Source organism: Dipteris shenzhenensis, chromosome 25, assembly GCF_047967505.1.
Source record: "Dipteris shenzhenensis isolate YYH24624 ecotype China chromosome 25, Dip_SZ_1.0, whole genome shotgun sequence".
In the NCBI taxonomy this organism is placed as follows: domain Eukaryota; kingdom Viridiplantae; phylum Streptophyta; class Polypodiopsida; order Gleicheniales; family Dipteridaceae; genus Dipteris; species Dipteris shenzhenensis.
In genome coordinates, this window is record NC_141620.1 from 586,857 (window position 1) to 605,021 (window position 18,165).

Sequence of the window (18,165 nt, forward strand, 5' to 3'; positions counted from 1 at the left end):
TTCACTTGGTACAGGTGTCAAATCAAGGGGCTTTTGCCCAGATTTTGCTTGTGAGCACTTGAGTTACTGTTTGAGAACTTCAGATGCCTTTTATCCCCTTGGCAGAAGGGTGATTGTTTGGGATTTGTCCCATACTTTGTTGCAGGTTTGTGACAGGCTGAGGTGTTTGGAGCCTTTTTCAGTGAACAAAACAGTGTATGACAAGTGGTTTATGCATATAAAATCAGTGCAATACCTCATCTGAGGTGGGAGAAGTGTCCAGGACAGCAGTTTTTTGTGCTTCGTCAGATGATGATGCACTGATAAAGCACTTGTGGAACAGCTGCAGCATTCTGAAGTTACTGTTTTATGCCTATTTGAGCACGGTACAGTGTGTCAGAAGGTACAGTGACTGGAGGGAAAATTTTCTGTTTTGCTGCAGATTTTTTTTTGACAGTAAAAAACAGCACTATTGTGAGTGCTCCTGGCTCTTGATAGAGCAGGTTTTCTGAGAAATCAGAATTTTATTTAGTCTTTTTTTTTGACTTACAGGGAGTCAGGCACTTTCCTTGTCTGATATGGCATCAGGGGGAAGTGATTCTTCAATACTGAACATAAAGAAATTGGAAGGGGCACACAATTATGCATTATGGGCAGAACAGTGTTTGAATGTACTTCTGCTAAAGAAGATTTCTAAGCCCATAAGGGTGAAGGGTGTCAAGCCATCTGGGATGGCAGATGATGAGTGGGAGGAGCTTGATTTGTCTGCAAGGGTTGCTATTATGCTTACTCTCACTGATTCTCTTGTGTTCAATGTTCAGGCTGAAAAGACCTCTTATGGCCTATGGCAGAGGCTAGAAGAGTTGTATGCCCAAAAGAGTTCAGCCAGTAAGGTTTATTGGTTGAAGAAGCTTGTCGACCTTCGCATGAAGGAAGGTACAGCTATGACCTCACACTTGAGTGAGTTCAATGCCATCTTTACACAGCTTATTGCACAGGGATTGAACCTTGATGAGGAGTTCAAGGCTACTTTCTTGTTGTGTACCTTCCCTGAGAGTTGGGACACTTTCAAGACTACCCTGTCTAATTCAAATGTCACTCTTATGTATGCTGATGTGGAGAGCTCTCTCCTTATGGAGGAGATGAGCAGGAAGAATAATATGGGCAGCAAGTCTTCCAATGCTTTGCAGGTCCAGGACTCAGCAGAAGGGGAGATCTGCTGGCAAGTCCAAATCCCGCAGTCAGTCCCGTGGCAAAAAGGATATTGAATGCTTTTACTGTGGCAAGAAGGGACATGTGAAGTCTAAGTGCTTCAAGTTTATACAGGATCAGAAAGCCAAGAAGGCTGAGGCAAAGGATGCAGGCAGTGGAAGCAAAGGCAAGGCCAAGGCCAAGGCAGATGACTTGGATGCAGTGAATGTTGCAGCAGAGGACAGTGACAGGGACAGACATGATGTTTTATGCTCTTCTGCTGTTATTGCACATACATTGGTTGTTGATGGCCATGACATGCACACCTGGCTCTTGGATTCATGTGCTTCTTTTCATGTTACTCCTCATAGGGAGTGGTTTACTTCCTACACAGGTACTCATGGAGTTGTTCACCTTGGGAACAACTATGCATGTCAGATTGCAGGGATTGGCAGTATACAGATAGTATTCCCTGATGGACGCATATTTATGCTTGATGGTGTTCGCCATGTGCCGCAAATCAAGAAAAATCTGATTAGCACTGGCCTGTTGGATGACAGTGGTTACCACACCACATTTGGGGATTCCAAATGGGTGATTACTGATGGCCAGGTTGTAGTGGCTGAGGGTTATAAGAGTGATACCTTGTACCCTCTTTATGTTTCTAGTGTAGGTAATCATGTTGTTGCCATAACCGAGCTGCCGAAGGTTTCATTGTGGCATAGCCGGTTGGGACACATGTCCGTTAAAGGAATGCAAGAACTGTCACGTTTGGGTTATCTGCCGTCTCTTTCATTTTCAGATTTGCCTACTTGTGATCATTGCATATTTGGCAAGCATTCTATGACTCCTCATAAGAGGAGAACTCCCCAGAATAGAGCACCGCTTGATCTAGTGCACACTGATTTGTGTGAGATGCCACAGCTATCACTAGGGGGTGCAAAGTATTTCATTACTTTTATTGATGATGCCACACGCAAAGTGTGGGTCTATTTCTTGAAGCATAAGAGCGATGCCTTAGATGCTTTCAAGAAGTTTGTCGCTCAGGTTGAGAATCGGACAGGACGCAGGCTGAAATGCCTCAGATCCGATAATGGGGGTGAGTATGTGTCACATGCTTTTGTACAGTTTTGCGAAGCTAAGGGCATTAAACAGGAACTCACAGCCCCTCATAATGCATCTCAAAATGGTGTGAGTGAGCGGATGAATCGAACTATTCAGGAGAAAGTTCGATGTATGTTGTCTTATGCTGCATTGCCCCATGGCTTTTGGGCAGAAGCCGTGCAAACAGCAGTTCACCTAATTAACAGGTCGCCGAACAAGGCTTTGGAGTTGAAAGTGCCAGAGGAGGTGTGGTCTGGCAAGCCACCTTCATATAAGCACTTACGTGTGTTTGGCTGCGAGTGCTTTGCTCATGTACGCAAAGAACTGCGCACCAAACTGGAACCAAAGTCTTTCAGACGCATCTTTATGGGTTACGGTGACGAAGGTGAAATGGGGTATAGGTTATGGGATCCCATCAAACGGAAGATTATACGCAGCAATGACGTCATCTTTAAAGAGGATAGTGTACACAAAGAACCCGTGCAACCTGTGGAATACAGAAGGGTTGTTTATGATGATGTCGGACAGCAAAGAATGCCCATTAATATGCAGCAGCAGGCTGCTGTAAATAACCCTGTTCAAGAGGGTATACAGGCTGAAAATCAGCCAGACAATTTTGCCAATGATGCACCACTGGATATGCTAGCAAATGGCGCTGTAGAACAGCCAAATATGGTGGTACAGCCACCCGTCATGCATGATGAACAGGCTAGACAGCAGCCTATTACGGAACATTATGTTAGGAGGAGCACCCGTGTACAACGGCCTCCTGACAGGTTTGTTCCAGGAGCCAATAATGTGGCTGATTTTATCATGCTGACAGATTGTGGTGAGCCTTCCAGCTTCAAGGAAGCTATGGGAAAAACAGAGAAAAGGAAGTGGGAGAAAGCCATGCAATCAGAAATGGACTCCCTACTTCAAAATGATACATGGGACTTGGTGCAGCTACCTGCAGGCAGAAAGGTTTTGCCATGCAAGTGGGTTTACAAAGTCAAAGTGGATTCAAATGCTTTACCAAGGTATAAGGCCAGATTGGTTGCCAAGGGATTTAAGCAGGAGAAGGGCATTGACTTTGATCAGATCTTTTCCCCTGTAGTCAAAATGACTACTTTGAGAGCAGTGTTAGCTCTTGTTGCTCATGAGGACATGGATTTATGTCAGATGGATGTGAAGACTGCTTTTCTTCACGGAGATCTCCATGATGAGATCTACATGAGTCAGCCAGAGGGATATGCTGTTAAAGGGAAAGAGCAGCTTGTGTGTAAGCTCAAGAGGAGCTTGTATGGACTCAAGCAGGCGCCAAGAGAATGGTACAAGAAGTTTGATGCCTTCATGCAGTCCCAAGGGTATCATAGGTGTGAGACCGATCACTGCTTGTACACCAAACGGGCAAAGGATGGCAGTTTGATGCTACTCATTCTATATGTGGATGACATGCTGATTGCCAGCAAATCTCAGCAGGAGATTAGTGCTTTGAAGAAGCAACTACATAAGTCTTTTGACATGAAAGACTTGGGTGATGCAAACCATATTCTTGGTATGCGGATTATTCGTGACAGGTCCAAGGGACTTTTGTTTCTGTCACAGAAGGAGTACATTGACAAAGTACTGCAGAGGTTTAAAATGGAGGGGGGGAAGTCTATTAGTACCCCGTTGCCTCCACATTTAAAACTCAGCAGTAAGGACAGCCCCAGATCAGATGATGATAAGGCTGAAATGGCCAAGGTTCCGTATGCATCTGCAGTTGGTTCTTTGATGTATGCCATGGTTGCCACTCGTCCGGATATTGCTTTTGCGGTGGGAGTCATCAGCAGGTATATGGCAAATCCAGGCAAGCGGCACTGGGAAGCAGTGAAAGGCGTCTTGAGGTATCTCAAGGGTACCAAAGACTTGTGCATATGCTATGGTAGGCAGGATGCATTGGTACATGGTACTACAGATTCAGACTATGCAGGGAATGCAGATAACCGGAAGTCTACTACCGGTTATATTTTCACATTTGCAGGAGGTGCTATATCATGGGTGTCTCGGTTGCAGAAATGCATTGCACTGTCAAACACTGAAGCTGAATATGTTGCAGCCACTGAGGCTTGCAAGGAAGCAATATGGCTTACTCGGCTGGTGGGAGATTTGGGCATTACAGGAGATATGCCAGTTTTGCATTGTGATAGTCAGAGTGCTATCATGTTGGCAAAGAATCCGGTCTTTCATCAGAAGACCAAGCACATAGATGTGAAATACCATTTCATCAGGGAGGTACTGGAAGACAAGCGACTTGAGCTTGTGAAGGTGCATACTGATGATAATCCTACAGATTTGCTCACTAAGAGCTTGCCTACAAAGCGGTTTGCACATTGCCGCCACATCATGGGATTAGGATGAGACCATTCTTATTTTATGGTCTTGTATACAGTAACTGTATATTGCTGTAATTTTTATTCTTTCTCCCCTTTAGGCACATTGGCCTTTAGGTGGGAGGTTGTTGGGGTAAAGGCACATTGCCACCCTTTAAAATGTTAAGACCACTATGACTGTCTTAAGACAGTCATAGGGTGAATCCCTAATCCTAATAAAACTCTTGAGTTTGTGGTGTGGCTCAACACTTTTACACACCCACACTTCTTGTGTCTCCCTCACTCTGTCTCCATTGTTCCACTCTCTCTCTCTTTCCCTCACATCCATCTTGATGACGTCGCTTTTCATCTGAGGCCAGTAGTACTTTGCATTGAATAACCTGCGAGTCTTGCCTACGCGAGGATGTGTGGCATAAGAAACTACGTGATGCTCTTTCAACAAAAGACATCGAACATCCTCATTGTGTGGCACACTGATGTGATATTGATAAGACAGAAGGTCATCAGCATAAGAGTAAAATGAGAAAATATTTTGTTCCGAGGTACAAGGCTGATCTTTTGAAAGAACCTATAGTGTTGTCCCGAAGTCTTTATCTTGGAGATATTTGCCTTTGATGTATGAGGTGAATAGAGAGGCCACTAATGACTTAGGTGGGGTTGTTGGTGAAAATCTTATCACTCATCCTCTTCATCTTTCCATGCAAAAGTGCGTGGATCACCTTCTAGCGTAAGTTGAAGGTACCAAATAGGTGCTAGAAGGTGAGGGGCATTTCCGACAGGCAGAGCGAAATTTGCTCTTATACCACTGTAAGAAATCCTAGTATTCTATTATTATAAATGTGCTAAGGAGCGGAAAGGAGACTAAGAATAGCAAAGAACAAGGAGCAGTTGTATTGCTTGAAACATCTGGAGTGTATGATCCATACAATGAGGCCTCTCTTATATAGAGAGTGAAGAGCCACACATGAAAAGGTCTGTGCTCCAAAAGGCATGTGCATGAAGAGGTGTGTACCCCTTGTGAAGGGTGTTACCCTTGATGAGAGGGTATATTACAATAGTAGTCCTCTTCATACAAATATGTCTCTTGTGAAGGGTTCTGCCTCATGGGAAGTGTCTCGTCGAAAGGGCATACCCTTCCACAAGTGTCCGCCATCCATAAGTCCTCAGGTATAAGGAAAGGAATACGTCACAGATCGTGACATGCATAGAGAGCAGTTCACCTTCGATTGGGTGCCAGTAGAGATTGTTCCATCTTACACATACCTGGAAGTAGGCCACGCTCGCTAGCCTTGAGCACCACACTTTCACTCTCATTTCTAGGACCCCCAGACCAAGTTTCTTCTTTCAATCTTTGGTCCACCGAGCTAGTATGTATAGCACCGCATGTTGGACCCCCAATTTATCAAAGGTGGATTGGGCTAGGGTGGAGAGGCTCCATGTACTTTTACTAGTATAGATGATCTGCAGTAAGCCATCAATCCCACACCAGATTATGTTGGCTGAGTTCAGGGTCGCCTCACTTCATCTTGACCCAACATTCCACGTGATCTATGGAGTTGGGGATTTTGGTCCCACGTCCTCGGGCCCATCCAAGTTTATCCACGTCGATGACATTAGCACCCGAAGATAATTAGAGGTGTTCGTATGCCCCGACATGCAGATGGTTAGCGAGTCTTGGACCTCAAATGGGTAGGCTCCCTCCTTTTCAACAATTATCTCAAGCTTATCCCTAACAATACACCTCCTAAGCTGCGGCCTATCCTACGAACATGTGAATCTGCCCACTACATCCCACTGTCAAAGACTTAGATATCCGAGCCCCTTTCTAAAAGAAGGCACCTCCATCTACAGATGTCCACAGTTGAGAACATGTGCTCCTTAAGCATGAGAATATCCGGTAACCGCCTCACAAGAACTCTCTGCAATTGCTACCATAAGATCAAGTGTTGCAACTACTGGCATACTCGATTGTGGAAATTGTGCACTTTCCAACTAAATAGCATCCAACTCATGGAGACAATGGGGGGGTGGTGAACAAGGCCTTCCTACGACTGGAAGCCTGTGTGACATGTGCAAAGGTCATCTCCTTGGCTCCAGGCTTGTCCTCGGGCCCAAGACATCAGTAAAGAGGTCACGACTCCCAACCTATCTACACGTTGATGTAGGGGTGTGCATGACACCTAGCTAAGCTTGGCGCTCCTCTCTAAATAGATCACAACCCCCCCACAATTGCAACTATGTCACTCGTTAGGAAAAGCAATCTAACGGTGACACTGTGACCATTGCTAGCCACAGGTATCTGTCCATCCTTACCACTCTCTATCATCTAAACCTTTAACATGAGAGTCCACTGCTCATCTCCCATGGCCACAAAGTTGGACTCCTAGAAAGGGTGGGTGGAGCTTCCCATTGCTCCAATGGAGCCCCCTTCAAGGGCAGATCAGTACTAAGATCTCCAAGGTAAGAGGATAATCCTCTTGTATCTCCGTGTAGTTCCAAGGAACCAAGCGATGGTGTAGTCATTGTTTTCACAAAGCGAGCTACATCCGCAAGGGGTGTAATCTTATTGCGAGACAAGCCTCATTTTCATAGTCTTGTGGGAGACTGTTGAAGTAAAACAATCACTAAACCTGACCAAAAAAGTAAGAAAACTCATGTTGCAATAAAATGAACTCATTGCACACTTCCCATCCTTTTCCTTGCATCATAAACCTGCCATGATCTACCAAGTGTCATCCAACCAAGACGGCAAGCCAGGCAAGTCTATCCAAACTAGCCAGTTGGTCATAAGGAACTCATCCATTGAGAACAAAGGGGTCCATGGAAGAGCCAGGACCATCCTTTGAACATAATGGATCTCCCAACCACTCAGCCCCTGATCTCTTCTTTTTGGTATTTGACGAGGAAAACCCTTTTTGACAAAGCAGCAAAGATCAATATCACAAGGGGCACCAACTCCCATAACCAGACCATTTCTGCAACTCTGAGAAGGATGGGAGTTTTCCTGTTTAAAAAAATTAGACTCCCTCTCTCTTTCCCTTCCCACAATTGCAGCTGATTCTTACAATCACACAGATAAGACTTTTGAGCACGAGTGTAATCGCGTCCAGTTGAAGCTACCAATTATGAGAAGCATTACTACCAAGACCTGAGAACTTGGAGTCACTTATATCACTTACATTAATAATCTATCTTAATGATAATTTAAAGAGAAGGAAAAACCTGGTAGGATTGATCCAAGCCGAATATTTTCGAAAAGAAAGAAGCCTCTGAGCACAAAACAGAGACATGGGCTTACATCTTTTGTCATAAAGGTCTGTGAACAAGATAAATGAAAGCTAGCAAAGGCAAACTAACCTAGAGAAAAAGCAAGCTCTCGATACATATTACAAGGACTGTAGACAAAAATGTGAGGCAAGAATCTCACCTGCAAAGCACCAGCAAAAGATGCTGCAAGAAGAAGAGGAGCAACATACCCTGTTGTATATGCTAAAAGAAGGCCACCTCCCACCAAAGGGTCCTGAGACATTGAAAAATGTTATGATATGCTGGCAGATAGTCACATTCTAGGCTGCTGAAAACACACTCAACATGCACACACACACACATATGTATCTATACACATACATACATACATATACATATACATACACAAACATATATACATACACTTCTTTTTTCTTTGTAAAATAACCTTTCATTGAGGAGAATGTACATCCATATACATACACACACATACATACATATATTTTTCAACAAATCATGATAGAATCTGTACTTGGGATGCTGCAACATAGCCAAGTAGAGAAGCCAGAACTGGAGTACTGCAAGGAGATGCAGCAAGTGCAAAAGTAAGCCCTGCAAGATAAGCTTGAACACCTGGAGGAGGACAAATGGCAATTTTAGACTAAACCCAGGGCTTCACACTACGCAAACCGTCCACTCATATCGTAAATGTGTGGCTGTCAGGGTGTGTTCCCCTTGTCTGTTTTTGAACTTCACTTACCAAGTGCAGATTCATTGCTCATATTTTAAATACTCTTATCACAGCTTACTTTTTATGCGTTAAAGTCTAATCTTCTTCAACTCTACCTTCTTAAGTGAAGCACTCACAAATTATCTACATGGATTAACGTCCCTTTCTTTTTTCCATCACTTTATTATCTGGCAAGATAAATAGAAACATGGTACAAGAAACGGGACAAATGAAATCAAGAAAGGACACAATTCATATGATTAGAAATGAAAAGATAGCACTATTACTTGTTGGAAGGCTCGATGCTGCTGATCGTGCATCAAAATTTCCGAAAAAGGAAGGCAATTGTAGTTCTATTATCTGCCAGAAATAACAACCCCAAAATGTATTTTATAGCCTACTTTCATCAAAACATGTGGTTAAGCTGGCCATCCAAATGCCTGCAAGATGATCAAGAAATCGAAAAGCATGTCCAGCAGTAACTGTACACCTACCCAAACAATTGACTCGTAACAAAAGAAAGAAATTATCCTTGCTCAAGCAATACATTGATATAATCAGCTTTTGTTACTTACCTCCAAAAGATTCAATCCCATTAAGATTGCGAGAGCAGATACACCTATAGGTAGACCCTGCCCTATTTGACCATATGCCTTGCCAGCTAGTGAAGCTCCAACACCTAAGAGAGCAAGTGTTGTGGCAAGTCCTAATGAAAAGGACATTGAATCCACAAAAAGCTGCTCGCATTCCAGAAGTCAAAGGTTCACTTTCATGCATTGCATCTAGTAATAAGAATTTATACCATCACGTAACTATGCAGAAGAATATCACTTGTTGAATCCTTTGAGGGGGAGGTGCCAAAACATTTGTCAAAGAGAGGTTAATATAAAATGAAATCCAAACCCCATCATTAAACTCTTAAGTGATAGCTAAGCCATTGTATTGTGACCTGTAAACGGTTCTTCCCTGAGCCAGAAGCCCCTGCACATTTTCCACACAACTCCACATCACCACACTTTTTCTGTGTACAAATCATCACCATAGTCAAGTTACATTCACATAGGAAAGTAGTTCCTACCAATATAGCCAAGAGTCAGAGGTAGCACGCTAAGTGTGCATGGAGAAAGACTAGTAACAAGGCCTGCTCCAAAAATTACAGCTACACTGCACCAAGTAGAGTTGAAACAAATCAGATTTAGTTGTACAATAAAACATATGTTCCAATAACTTAACCTTACTGATAATTGTAGGCAAATCAAGAGCTGCGCACCTAGTAGGACTGAGAGCAGTAAGCTGAAGCTCGACAAGTTCAGTGGCATTCTGTCCAGCATTGTATAGCAGACTGCTAAACCAGTCCCCAAGCAATTCCATATCAGCAAAGAAGACGGTAGAGGAGATAACTGTATTTGCTCCCTGGAAACGTATGCTGACCACAATTAGCTGTACACAAGAATGACTCTCCCAACAGCTCCCGCCTTTGCATGAACGATTCTTTTAAAATTAATTATTGAGCTAACCTATAGACGCCACCTGATGATTATCGTGCATATGTGTACACACAGCAGAGGATTGGAGGGAAACTAGTTCGTTGTGCCTGTTAGATGCTCTAAAGAACAAGCTTGACTCTGCAATTGGTGTACTTTCTGAGTAAATGAAAAGCAATGAATTCCTAGCAGATAGATGTCTAACATTATAAGGGATACATATGTCAACAACTCGATAGCTTCAGACAAGAAAGTCACCTTTTCACACACTCCTGTGGTTCAGAGAAGAAAGAGCAACCCAATGAGCCATCCTCAGATAACACCATCACCTCTTATCCAGCTTACAAGAGATTAAAAATCTAAATCTTTTCATCATACAATCCAAGAACTACAGACCCCTGGGGTAAGTCTGACTCAGATTCTCATTTAATCCAAAAGCATTTCAGAATGATAAGTCAAAGCACTAAAAAACTCTCCAGTAAATGGAGGTCTTACATTGGTATCAGAAGCAGCAGCATCTACAGCGCAATATAAATGAAGAGCCGTCTTTGAATTGCTCATGCCATTGGATCAAGATGACTAAATGGATTGTCAAAGTTTTAAAAGCCATGATGTCAAAGTAGAGCATACTTGTGAGCCTGCATATGGGCAGGACATCCAGAGTTGATACCTCCGAAAGACTCGGTATGGGCTGCTACAAAAGTGGCTCGTCATTGGGCATGTGTGGGCTGCCACATGGCTCTTGGAACAGACCCAACAAGGGGTCAATCTCCCAGCCTGGGGGTCAGGCTTGTTTAAGGCCTGGTCGGCCCTTGTATTGGTCAGCTGGAGAGGTCGCCATTGGGGTAAAGTTGTGCTCTAAATGTGGATCCGCCCACCCTTGCTCATTGGGTCCACTTAGGGTCCCGGTCGGCCCTGATTGTAGGGCAAGTCAGCCACCTCTAAAGCACGAGAGGGCATCCATGTGGGGTAGGGGTCAGCCCTACATGTGGATCGGTAGACAATTGCTGTCTCTTGCTGCCTCTCGACGCCCCCTCGCTGCCTCTCGACGCCCCCTCGCTGTCTCTCGACGCCCCCTCGCTGCCCTCGACGCCCCCCTCGCAGTTCCTCGACGCCCCCCTCGCTGCCTCTCAACGCCCCCTCGCTGCCCTCGACGCCCCCCTCGCTGCCCTCTCTACGCCCCCATCGCTGTCCCTCGACGCCCCCTCGCTGTCCCTCGACGCCCCCCTCGCTGTCCCTCGCTGTCCCTCGACGCCCCCTCGCTGCCCTCCCTCAACGCCCCCTCGCTGCCCTCTCGCAACGCCCCCTCGCTGCCCTCCCTCAACGCCCCCTCGCTGCCCCTCGACGCCCCCCCGCTGCCCTCGACGCCCCCTCGCTGCCCTCGGCACCTGCTCTCGACACCCCCCCTCGCTGCCCTCGACGCCCCCCCACTGCCCCTCGACGCCCCCTCGCTGCCCCTCGACACCCCCTCGCTGCCCTCCCTCGACGCCCCCTCGCTGCCCTCCCTCGACGCCCCCCGCTACACCTCCCGCTACCCTCCCTCGACCCTCCCTCGACGCCCCCTCGCTGCCCCTCGATGCCCCCCCGCTGCCCTCCCTCGACGCCCCCTCGCTGCCCTCCTTCGACGCCCCCCTCTACACCTCCCACTACCCTCCCTCGACGCCCCCTCGCTGCCCCCTCGACGCCCCCTCGCCGCCCCCTCCCTCCCGCTGCTACCCTCCCTCCCGCTACCCTCCCCCGTCGCTCAGCCCCCTCCCCCTTGTCGCTCCGCCTCCCCCTACCTCGTCGCTCGCCCCCCCCCCTCGTCGCTCAGTCCCCCCCCTCTCGTGTAGCTCTACTCTGCCCCCCTCCCATAGCTCCACTCTGCCCCCCTCCTCCCGTAGCTCCACTCTACTCCCCCCCCTCCCACAGCCTCTGCACCCCCCCCCTCCCGTAGCCTCTACCCCACACCCTCCCGCAGCCTTCCCGTGGTCTGAGGGCCCTTGTCTGCTGCAAGCCTTGGCTTGCCACTGGCCTGCGCACCCCTACAGCAATGCTGCACAAGATCTGCCTCCCCTGGAAATCGTGCACTTGAACAAGTCCTACAATGGCTCACAAACCCAAACAGTCTCCAAAGCCAATTGTGGGAGAGATCACAAAGCGCATCTCCAGGAGTGGATTAGCAATTGACAGCCAACCAGCCCTGAAAACATCGGGTGCAATGGACACCAATGCAGTTCTTTCTCCCGTAGCCATCATCTCTACTCCAATCACTGCCCCCCCCACCACTGTACCACTCAGCCTGCTCCCCACAGGAGAGGGTCACAGTCCCTCACCTCCCACACAGCTTCCTTCTGTCTCCACCACTCTTATGTCCCCCCTTCCCCTCACCCAGCAGCCTTTCTCCACTCCTCTACCATATACAGCTAGCCTATCGCCCACGCCTCCATAGCCATACGCCATGTCCCAGTTCGCACCCCCCCGGGTCCCACCTGAGACGATAGATTACATCTTTGCGGAGCTACATCGACTACGGGATCACACCGTAGCACAAGACCAGCTTATTCATAGCATGCGCCAGGAGATCACTCACCTCCGTCAGGAAATTGTCTCTCTCACTGCTACAGTCACAGTGGCCCCGCGCACTACACCAGAGGTAGAGGAGCGGATCGCTACTATCCAGACTGCTATTGCGGAGACTACCAGATGGGTGGACGTTGCGAGACGGGCACCCAAAGCAGCAGTCTCAGCCACCATCGCCGAGTACGAGGTATCCCCCGCGCAGATTCACTCACCCCCTTAGCGGACGCAACTGCTTTTGTGACCTCTACCCTCGGCCTCGTTGAGTATGGGATCGAGCATGCATGGCGCACAGGACGGGATCCCACGCGCCCACAGCCACTCATCATCCGATTCAAGGATACTCAGGCTCGACTTGCAGCACGCTCCCTCAGGCAGCGTGCTACACTATGGGACCACCCTACTATCTTCATGGATGAGGATCTCACACCTATGCAGGTGGAAGAGCGGCGCACCCTGCTTCAGCAGCGAGATGTAGCCCGTCAGGAGGGGAAGTGGGCTGTCGTCCGAGATGGCCGCCTGTTAGTTGGCCCCCGCCGCCGAGCCCCACCAGGTACTCCAGACATGGTAGCAGACTCCCCCCCCAAATAGGGAGACATGGTCTATGAGACTCAGACTCAGCACACAGTACCCTTGGCATGCACCGTATGGAACTGTAATGGTACCCTCTGGTCTGACCCTGGGAACTTCTCAGAGTCATACACTGGACGCGACATCGCTTTCTATACAGAGACACATGAGAGCCCCGAGCACCCTCTCCCCTTGGTCAGTGGCTATACCTGGGAGTCAGTATTCCGTGAGGAGACCAGATATACTGGGGGGGTCCGAGGGTCAGGCGGAGTTGCAGTACTCCTTCGCTCAGCGCTCACGAGCTTGACATCCGTGGTTAGACGGGATGCCCATGCCCGTTACCTATGGCTCCGATTCCGACACCCCTCCACACGCGACCTCTTTATTGCAGTCTGCTATTTTCCTCCTGAGACGTCACATTTCGCACGGATGCTTCGCAAGGACACGGGGGTATCCCCCTATCTAGATCTCTACTCAGACATTGTGGAGTTCTCCAAACGCGGAGAGGTCCTCCTAGTTGGGGATTTCAACGCAAGGATAGGTGCACGTCACACATCACTCCTGGATTTCCACTCAGATCCGGTCCTATTACCTGAGATGGACACAGAGGACTCGGGCTTCCCTCGCTCCTCGGCTGACAGTCGCGCTCCCGTTACTAGGTATGGACAGGCTCTTTTGGACCTTGGACGTATACATGATCTGGTCATCTACAATGGACTAGATCGGTGGCCTGCCTCCTCTGGTTTCACATGTTTCCCACATGGCGGAGGAGCCAGTGTCGTCGACTATATTCTGGGATCTCCTGCTTTAGCCCCACAGATCACTGACTTCCGCACTGCACCCTTACCCCCAGGAGCCGATCACACTTACCTTTTCTTTCATATACTTGCGTCCCGAGCCCCTCCCAGCCACACCCCGCACTATACTACCTATCATGATATACACTTCGATCATAACCTCTCACCTCATTACTCAACCCACCTAGCCTCCCTCCTCAGACACATAGGCACCATACCCTCTCTAGATCACCAAGCCACCCTTATCACCCACTCCCTTCACAATGCAGCCCGCCACATCTTTCCTTCCACTGCCCGGTCCACCCGCCCTCCACCCGCTGGCTCTACCCCTTGCAACAGATGGTATGATGACGAGTGCAAAGCATTACCCCGCACACTCCGACTCACAACCCAGCGAAACGCTAGGGCCAACCCACGTCTCACCAGGGATTATCGTCGACTAGTCCGTCGCAAGAAGCTAGCCTTCGTGCGCCAGAATGAGGATACGCTACTGAACATTCTGTTTAGTAGCAACTCCAAGGATTTCTGGAGGAAATTCCTAGAACGCCGATCCCCCTCCCCCCTCACGGACACTTCCCTCTGGCACACCTACGCACGCACACTCTATGATATCCCTGATCACCCCCCCCCCCCGACCTCTCAGCCACCCCCCGCCCTGTTTCTTGTATCCTCTTCACAACCCAGGGAGTCACCCACGCAGCACATAAGCTTCATAACGGTCGAGCTAAGGATCATGAGGGCCTATGCACAGAGTTTGTTGCCTACGGCATCAAAACTCTAGCCCCCATCCTGGCAACGCTGTTCAATGAAGTTGTCTGTCACGGGTTCCCCAAAGCCTGGACCCTAAACACTATCACACCCATCCACAAAGCAGGAGATCCCATGGATCCAGGGAATTACAGGACCATCATGGTTGGACATGTTATGTCCAAGATCTATGCATCAGTGTTAGATGGCGAGGTCAGTGCTCGCGCAGAGATACAGGGGCTCAAGGCATCCGGACAGGCCGGCTTCAGGATGGATCACTCGACTTACGATCACATTTTTACACTTAGAGGGATCATTGAGGAGGCCAGACACAGGAGACAGAGAGTATATTGTTGCTTTGTGGATTTTCGCAAGGCATTCGACACCGTTCCCCGCGCCCGACTCATCAGACGTCTGCAGGAGTTAGGCTACGACTCGGCGATTATTTGGGTAGTAGTAGCTCTCTATGGGCGGGTGACGGGGCAGGTCAGGATTGGCACCAGCTGGACCCTAGAGATCACGAGCACTATCGGAGTCAAACAAGGATGTCCCTTGTCACCGACTCTATTTGGTCTCTACATCGACGAGCTCGAGACCACCATCAGGACACTTGGAGGTGCAGGCTGCTCTCTTGCGGGGACTGCCATCCAGATTCTCCTATACGCAGACGATGTAGTACTACTATCCTCTTCTGTTACTGGTCTTCAGCGACACTTGGATGGACTTCAGGCCTTCTGTGATACACATGACTTGAAGGTCAACCTTGGGAAAACCAAGGTGATGATCTTCAACACTTCCAGACCCGCTATGCAGTTCCTCTTCGCCGGCGACCCTGTTGAGATAGTTGACTCCTACACATACTTGGGCGTTGTCTTCTCAGGCCCGATCTTCACGATGCGCCTGGCCATGCAGGCCAGGATCAACCGAGGATACGCCGCTCTTGCCAAGCTGGAGCGACAGTGCTACCACTCCCACTTCCAGGACCCGCGGACCAAGTCTCTCCTTTTTTATTCTTTGGTCCACCCAGCAAGCATGTATGGTAGCCCTTGGTGGGGAGTCGACCTTTCAGACACAGAGTGGGCTCGAGTTGAGCGCCTGCAGATACTGATGTTTGCTCGGATGATCCGTAGCAAACCATCGGTACCACACCAGATCATTCTAGCAGAGTTCGGCGCCTCACCTCTACAGCTTGATGCGGCTTTTCAGGCTATCACCTACCTCCACAGAGTCAGGGATTTTGGCTCCTCCGCTGATGGTCGCCTCCGCCTACCTTGGTTAGCCCTATCCTCCTCTATGGCCTTATCTGTTGATGGGGACCAGCGATGCTGGTATAGTTGTCTTTCCAGTTGGTTCACCCGACTGGGCCTCGACTTAGACCGGTTGCCTCCTTTTCAGTACAGCCTCGACGCTCCACCATCTCCTCTCTCCCCCACTGACCAGGAGGTCAACCGGCTCATTCGGGCGGATCTGCTCCAGCTCCACACCTGGCGGACATGGTTTCTTCACTCCGAGCTTCCTGTGAAGCTCGACTTCTACCGCCGACACTGCCTCCAGATCTCACAGGAGGGCTTCATCACACCTCCGGGTTACACACAACTTCATCTACCACATGCGCTCCGGATCTCCCTCGGTCAGTTTAGGGTCTCGTCACACCGATTACGGATCGAGAGTGGACGCGCAGAGGGTATCCCACGAGAGGACCGCCTTTGCCCACTTTGCGACTTACAGGAGATCGAGTCGGAGGAGCATTTTGCTTTCAGATGTCCTATCTATTATGCCATTCGAGGCCGATACCACTGCCTCTTCCGCAACGTATTCGGCTCCCTCTCACACATGCTACAATTCCCGGATCAGCGGTGCCTTGCCGCTTTCTTGCATGAGATGACCCGCCACCGAGATACTTCTCTCCGAGCACGGCGACACGAGCAGCACACACAGCGTGAGGATATCCAGCGGCCTATCACTGACTTCTTTCAGCCACAGGATACCTCTTCTCAGTCTAGCCGACGACGCGGACGTGAGCGAGAGCCAGAGTCACGACAGCTGCGTCAGCGGACAGATTCACACATCCAGGTCTATGACATCTCGTCTCTGCTCTCGGCCCGCCCCACTGGGGTTACCGTTGCCCTCATCCACAGGGCCACCCGCCGCCCCCAACGACCGAGCTCGACTAGGCCACGTGACGTCAGAGGCCAATCATCTATCGCAGGGTTTTTTTCGACTTCCCATTTGACGGCCCCTCTATGATTGGTCTCTGACGATCACCACCTGCACATGTATACTGTATCTCCCCCCTCTGCCCCACTTTTTTGTGCCCCCTCCTTCTTCTTCTTTGTATCATCTGGAGGTAGACACATATTTTTTGTATCAGGACTAGACACATAGTCCTTCATAACCTCTTTTTTTGTAGAAACGGTTGGTTGGCCCGTTTTGAGACCACCACCGTTATGCTCATTGTATCAGTTATCTTTAGTCTCATAGACCTTCACGGTCTCCCGAAGACTTTAATAAACTTTCTTTCTTTCTTTCTTTCTTGGGTCCATTTAGGGGCCTGCTTGGCTCTCATTGTAGGGCTACTAAGCCACCTCTGAAGGGAAGATCACTGCCACTCCTCTTCTATAAACAGGGGCCTTGGTCTCCAGTCCAGTCCAAGCCAGTAAATCCCTTCGACAAGGGAACGCAGCAAGAGGTGTGAGAGCGGGAGCATTTGTTGGAACTATCGGAGTCCTAGTGTGTGTGTTCCTAGAGTCCTAGGAGTGTCCTACAGTTGTGTGAGTGTGAAGAGTCTTGAGGCCACTTGTGCCACCTCATGTGGTAGGTGTGATTCCTCCCCTAGATTATAGGATCTAGATTCTCTTGTGTGTGACCTCATCTATGTGGTGTTAGTGTGGGAAGATAAGGCTTGCCTAGCCTATAAATGAGGCCATGTACTTGCTATGATTACACAATCTATCAACATCAGTTCGTGCCTCAGCTCTTGTCTCTAACCTGTGATTGAGTGTCTCTCACCCTCTCCCCATTTTCAATAGTTGGTATCAGAGCAGGTCTTTCCTGACTGAGCCTTGCCTCATCACGATTTTCCTGCCATGTCTCTGCCACGCCCTGCATGAGCTTCTAATCCTGATGTCACCATTGTTGTCACTTACCTCTCTGGCAATCGATGTCTGAAGTAGTTCGTCTCTGTAGGTGCCGGCAACAATGGATGCATGGCCTATTGCGTAAAGCCTTGTCCACCGCTCATCAAGCTGTAAGAGAAAGGTGCATAGATCCAGAGACGTGTCTTGGATAAGCGACAAAAGTCACGCGGCGAGCATGAAGCTGGCCGTGGCCATCGACTTGCACGTCGCCATCTCCACGTTGCTGACCAGCAGGCCGTTCCAGTTCTCCCCGAAACTCTACCTGCG

The 18,165-nt window shown here is 48.9% G+C and overlaps 1 protein-coding gene across 5 annotated transcripts in view; it reads right to left on the minus strand.

Moving 5' to 3' along the window:
• Window positions 1-18,165, minus strand: part of CCDA (cytochrome c biogenesis protein family) — a 53,194-nt gene that overhangs the window by 9,757 nt on the left and 25,272 nt on the right. For 4 of the 5 annotated variants that reach the window (XR_015543451.1, XM_087396657.1, XM_087396658.1 and 1 more), the window contains 8 exons: window positions 9,875-10,017; window positions 9,683-9,768; window positions 9,554-9,585; window positions 9,180-9,341; window positions 8,892-8,964; window positions 8,407-8,507; window positions 8,056-8,148; window positions 7,851-7,897 (listed from right to left, as the gene is read on the minus strand). Coding sequence is in view for 4 of the 5 variants with exons in the window: in XM_087396657.1 (XP_087252783.1) it covers window positions 7,851-7,897; window positions 8,056-8,148; window positions 8,407-8,507; window positions 8,892-8,964; window positions 9,180-9,341; window positions 9,554-9,585; window positions 9,683-9,768; window positions 9,875-10,017 (737 nt within the window). In the remaining variant the exon portion in view is untranslated. The remainder of the gene's footprint in view (window positions 1-7,850; window positions 7,898-8,055; window positions 8,149-8,406; window positions 8,508-8,891; window positions 8,965-9,179; window positions 9,342-9,553; window positions 9,586-9,682; window positions 9,769-9,874; window positions 10,018-18,165) is intronic. The other variant, XM_087396656.1, reaches the window with a different exon arrangement.